At 36.4% G+C, this 5,527-nt stretch overlaps 2 protein-coding genes across 5 annotated transcripts in view; one reads left to right on the forward strand and one right to left on the reverse strand.

Annotated features, from left to right (window-relative positions):
- Positions 1 to 3,298, forward strand: part of MRPL47 (mitochondrial ribosomal protein L47) — an 18,894-nt gene extending 15,596 nt beyond the window's left edge. Inside the window, exon 7 of one of the 2 annotated variants that reach the window (XM_017877166.1) lies at positions 2,778 to 3,012. In XM_017877166.1, the coding sequence (XP_017732655.1) occupies positions 2,778 to 2,853 (76 nt within the window). In that variant the 3' untranslated portion in view covers positions 2,854 to 3,012. Of the gene's footprint in view, positions 1 to 2,777 lie in introns of both variants that reach the window. The other variant, XM_017877176.1, reaches the window with a different exon arrangement.
- A 58-nt stretch (positions 3,299 to 3,356) lies between these two features.
- The window catches only part of ACTL6A (actin like 6A), a 25,201-nt gene continuing 23,030 nt past the window's right edge, over positions 3,357 to 5,527 (reverse strand). For all 3 annotated transcript variants that reach the window (XM_017877138.1, XM_017877145.1, XM_017877153.1), the window contains 2 exons: positions 4,846 to 4,932; positions 3,357 to 3,838 (listed from right to left, as the gene is read on the reverse strand). In XM_017877138.1, coding sequence (XP_017732627.1) covers positions 3,758 to 3,838; positions 4,846 to 4,932 — 168 coding nt within the window. In that variant the 3' untranslated portion in view covers positions 3,357 to 3,757. The remainder of the gene's footprint in view (positions 3,839 to 4,845; positions 4,933 to 5,527) is intronic.

The raw sequence follows: 5,527 nt of genomic DNA on the forward strand, positions 1-5,527 counted from the left end.
AAATAGCCACTGTTAACATTATAGTATGTATCCTTTGAAAAGTTTTATTGCCTTTCTATTCTTGTATCTATATGTAAATGGAAAAATTTCTACTCTTATGTTAAAATGAAGGTCCAAATAATTCAGTTGCATACAGTGTGAGTTCATGTTATTGCAAGGCTGTTGAAAAGAAATGGGGCTAGGAAGAGAAGTCTGTTGTATTATATGTAAACTCATGTTGTCCTGCAGAATGTTGATCTCCAAATATTTCCTTTAGCACATTTTTCCTGCATTAGGTTTATTATTGAATAGGGAAAACATAGGGCTTCTGTTATGATAGAGGAGTGCGTGTTCCCATGAACCACTCGCTGATAACTATACAAACTTAAATTTTTTTTTTAAGAGCTATTTTAAAACACTTGGGCCATATCCAAAAGGAGACAAAGCCAGAGGATAGAGTTTAATCCCCACAACTGCAATTAGAAGGGAAAAGTATTGCAAGTTTATGGTTTCCTGGGCCAAGGGTGCTACTCAACTCCCATTGCTGTGGCTCCAGAGAGAGGGCAGAGGAACTAAAGGGCTCCTGGCTAAAGGTGCTAGAAATCAGAATTCAAGGCTGGGAAGGCAGCTGGAAAATTAAAAGGGAAATCGTAGCAGCACAAGAACCACAGCTTTTAACAGCTCTCTTGAATAATACATTCTACTTTTAGCAAGTTCCTCAAAAACTGATTCTCTCCCGCCCCCCACCACGAAAGATTTTCATACCAAAACAAACTTTTAAAAACAATTTAAACAGGAATGGAATGTATCTTTAAGCTTGGCTTTAAAGTGTTTAGTGTACTTTAGAATCACATTTAAAATTACTAATCATCCCTACTGAACCAGCTACCTCTCCTTATTTCATGTGTAGTACATCCAGTCTGCATGGCACTAAACCATCAGTCGTCTTTTTCATCACCATTGCTATATATTTAATCAGTCCTTGATTTAATTCTTGCTGCAGAATGTCTCCAGGATCTGTCTTCTTCTCCCATTATCTTTGCCCTAGTGCAGTCTCTGTCTTTATCAAATTGAATTACTGCACATCTTCTTGACTGCAGTCCAATCAAGTATTGCTTCCTGGCTAATTTTCCTCAAGACCTTTTTTTTTTTTTTTAAATCACATCAGGGCTGTTCAGAAACATAAAGCAGCTTCTTATCTATAGGATCAAATCTTAAACTCTTTTCCTCCCAGCATTCCTACAAGTCTTAGCTACCTACCCTTCATCGAAGTCAGAACTCTTGCCTTGTTTCCTAAATGTTCCTTGCTCATTTTCCACTGTTGCTTCTTCGGTGGCGAAAGCTTTTAAATCTTTGCTATTCACATTTAAGACCTAGTTGAGATGCTAAGCAACTGAAGAAATCTGAGTCTGAGATTGCTCCAAGCCCACTGTTGTGCTGTTTGATCCTTTTGTCCCTTAGTCATACAGGGTGGTTATAAATCCTTTTTTTTTTTTTTTGAGATGGAGTCTTGCTCTGTTGCCAGGCTGGAGTGCAGTGGTGTGATCTCGGCTTACTGCAACCTCTGCCTCCCAGGTTCTAGCGATTCTCCTGCCGCAGCCTCCCGAGTAGCTGGGACTACGGGCGCATGCCACCACGCCCAGCTAATTTTTGTATTCTTAGTAGAGACAGGGTTTCACCCTGTTGGCCAGGATGGTCGCGATCTCTTGACCTCGTGATTCTCTCGCCTCAGCCTCCCAAAGTGTTGGAATTACAGACATGAGCCACTGCACCTGGCCATAACTTTTAAAATAATGTATGAGAATGTATCAATCCCGTATCACTTTTACAGGTTTTATACACATTCTGATTTTGTTTTTGAAACTACCTTTTTTAGCCTCACCTTCAGAATGTAGCATCATCATCTTAATATTCTTAAGAATAGCAAACCTTTATTCTTTCAGATGGGTCTTTGTTTTTGTAAATGGTCAAAATTTAGTTGGAGCAAAGACTGATGAATAGAATGGGTAATCTCATTTTGACTTTAGCCTTTATACTTTTCCTATATATGTGCATATTTTTTACTTCACCCAATTTTCTGTGACGTCTCCCACAGCACTGGCATATTGTATTCAGCCTTTTTTTCCCCAAAAAACTCATTTGTAGTAACTTCAGCAGTATATCTCTTTATTGCTGTATTTTATATAAGCTTATTTCTATTGATCAATATCCTGTAAGATATCAATTTAAATGGAGGTTTGGTATCCAAGGATTTTTTTTTCATTTTCAATTTTTACAACTCCCAAGTTGACCCTACAGATCAAGTAATTTATGTTGTAATTTATGCAGCACATGTGTCATGCCCTAGGATACTGATGTGTGGGAACAAACTCATTTAAGGAATAGTAAGTCTAGCCAGAGCCTAAGAATTTATTTTTGACATCATGAGATATATCCTGAGACTTGTGGGAATTCCCTACTTTCAAATAGTACTCACTCTAGCTTATCATTTCCCCTATACACAGAGTAAAACCCTGCTAAGAGATGATGCTTATTAAGTCCCAGTTTGTTACAGGTTCGTAAGATCTGGACATTCTTTCTAGTCAAGAAATAGGGATAGTTGGTATAGGGTTTCAGATGCTGTTGACTTGTGTAGGTTTACAGTGATTACTATTCAAGTTTAATAATATATATAACACACCAAATACAGAGACTGGCATGTTTGAAGCTTTGATGTAATTGATTTATGCATATTTTGATAGTATTGAATAACAAGGAAATATTTTTGTATAAATTGCTTTATGCTTTTTTTATTCTAGACTGGAACGTGAGAAACGAGCCCGCATCAAAGCACGGAAGGAAAATTTAGAGAAAAAGAAAGCAAAATTCTTCTAAAAAAGTTTCCACATCTTGCTGAAGCCCAGAAGTCAAGTCTTCTCTAAGATGTCTGAACTCTTAAATTCACCATTTTGTTTTTCTTGAATAGTCTGTGTACAAGAGTAAATATGTTAAGTGGTTTATAAAGAAATTCTGTTTTTAGTCAAGTGACTTTAATCAGTTGTTCTAAGTGTGAATATGGCATGCTAATTAGCTAATTTGGTAGAAGCTAATTTACTTCTAAAAATCAGGTATAAAGTTCGGATTAAATTCCCACTTTATAAATTCTGACATTTAAGCAGGCTTTAAATGTCACCTTTTATCTTAGAGGGTGAAGGTGATGGTAACTGCCACAACAAAGGCAATAATTGAATTTGAGTAATAATTTTACCTCTGTTGTTAATAGGATATGAAGAGGATGTGGGTACTGCTGTTAATAAACAGTGAGTACTCTGATTCAAAATAATGATAAATACATTCAGTCCTTAAAGTAGTAAGTCACAGTGCACAACAGTCCAAAATATATTTCTGGAATGGCTAATTTTTATTTAATTCTATAAGCCTAAGGTAAAAAGCATAGGCAGTAACTTTTACTAGTCAATAAAAGCAATTCTACCAATCCACTGGTAATTAATATACTAAACAGAGTTGGAAAGCATTTTACTGAAAGCAAAATATTTAGAGAAAATAGACATTTATACAAAATTATAAAATGCTTGTAATAAGAATAAGTGCCTTTCAAGGAAAGCACAAACTTATCTTAATTTATAGAGCCAGTTAAAGCTTTAAAAAATTTAATTGGAAATTGAAATATGCAAAAATGTATAAACATTCTACAAAAGATGGTCATTCTTTTCCTGAGTATACTAAAGCTATGAAAACGTAAGGTGACAAAGGAAGGTAGAAGCTTGGGAACTCTTTCTCAAGGGCATTTTCTTTCTACACACTGCTTCCCTCCTTCTTCATATTCTTGCTTGGAAATCCACATCTGTTGAAAGGTACCCTGTAAAATGGAAAGAAATTTATATAATTATGCCTTACTTTTTACTAGAAATGGCTTTTCTTAGTTTATTTTTTTGAGAGAGGGTCTTGCTCTGTCAGCCAGGCTGGAGTGCAATGGCGTGATCATAGCTCATAACAACCTCGAACTCCTCGGTTCAAGGGATCCTCCCACATCAGCCTGGGACTCCAGGGGCATGCCACCTTGCCTAATTTGTAATTGTTGTAGAGATGGGGCCTCACACTATGTTGCTCAGGCTGGTCTTGTACTACTGGGCACATGTGATCCTCCTGCCTCAGCCTCCCAAAGTGCTGGAATTATAGGTGTGAGCCACTGCACCAGCCTTTTTTTCTTTTAATATCTTATTTTCGTAACTCCTAAACTTTGAATAATTCATTTAAGAGTCCCGCCTCCCAAAATAGTACTCGATTATTTCTGTCCTCCTCCAGAACCATATTCCAGAACGGTATATATGGTGTGTATATATACAGTATATAAAGGGGGAGGATGCTGTAAGTCCAGGATGCAGAAAAGTATAAGGACTTTTTCTCCTTATTCAAGGCAGATGGTAGTCCAAGAAACATCTTACACCCAGCACCATGACTTCACCATTTGCTCCAAGAACTAATTCCTGACTTCCTAGACCTCACTGTAAACTGGGGAATGACCAGAACTTGAGAAGGAATGTTTTGATTTTAAATGCATTCCAGACAAGCCCTGACCAGTGCCAATGGGGGCATTATTAGAAGAGGCATGCATACATTAACATATTTCCACCTCTGTTTCAGAGGGGACATTGAAATTAGGCTGACAAATGTCCACTAATTAGGCAAAGAGGCATTTTGTTATATCAGAACACATAAAACTGGTTATTCTATTAATAGGTCCTCCGCTCATTTGACAGTTATAAAATGCAAAGACAAATGAAGCACTGGAATTGTTTTTTGTATTTTTACTAAATTTAGTATAATTCAGTAAGAACATTTTTGCAAAGTAGCTCATCTACTAACCAAAGAGGCTAGAATGGAGCCGCCAATCCATGAGCTAAACCTCCGTTCCACTGTTGTATTATTTGCAATCAATTTCAGCCGCATACTCTGAAATAGAAGAATATGCATTAGTACAATCAAATCTTGTGACTCAACTTAGGAAATTTTTTTTTCTTTTTTTTTTTAAATAGAGACAGGGTCTTGCTCGCCATATTGTCCAGGCTGGTCTCCAACTTTTGCACTCAAGCAATCCGTCCATCTCAGTCAGCCTCCCAAAGTGCTGGGATTACATGCATGAGCCACTGCACCCAGCCAGGAAATTCAATTTTGACACACTTCTTAATGGCTCCCTGTGGTTCAAACACTGATTAAAATAACAGTAATTTTGAAATAGGATAACAAATCTCAAATCAAACAATCCATCAATCTAATGATTAGTATTATAATTCAGGTATGCTCTAGATCTCCAAGAATTTAGAAAATACAAGGCAGATGTCAACTGTGTGCCTATATATTTAGATATCACTTTTAATAATAGAAATGTGGCATATGTAAAACATTCTTTTATATGGGAAGCTAAAAGACTATTAAATATACAGATTTATAGACATTGTTAGGGCATATGTAACCACTAATAAGGGTTTTTAAATTTAATATTTAGTGCAAAAACCTTAAAAAAAAACCACTTGAAGTTTTTTTTTTT

The sequence above is a fragment of the Rhinopithecus bieti genome, unplaced genomic scaffold (assembly GCF_001698545.2).
Source record: "Rhinopithecus bieti isolate Rb0 unplaced genomic scaffold, ASM169854v2 scaffold_76, whole genome shotgun sequence".
Classification (NCBI taxonomy): domain Eukaryota; kingdom Metazoa; phylum Chordata; class Mammalia; order Primates; family Cercopithecidae; genus Rhinopithecus; species Rhinopithecus bieti.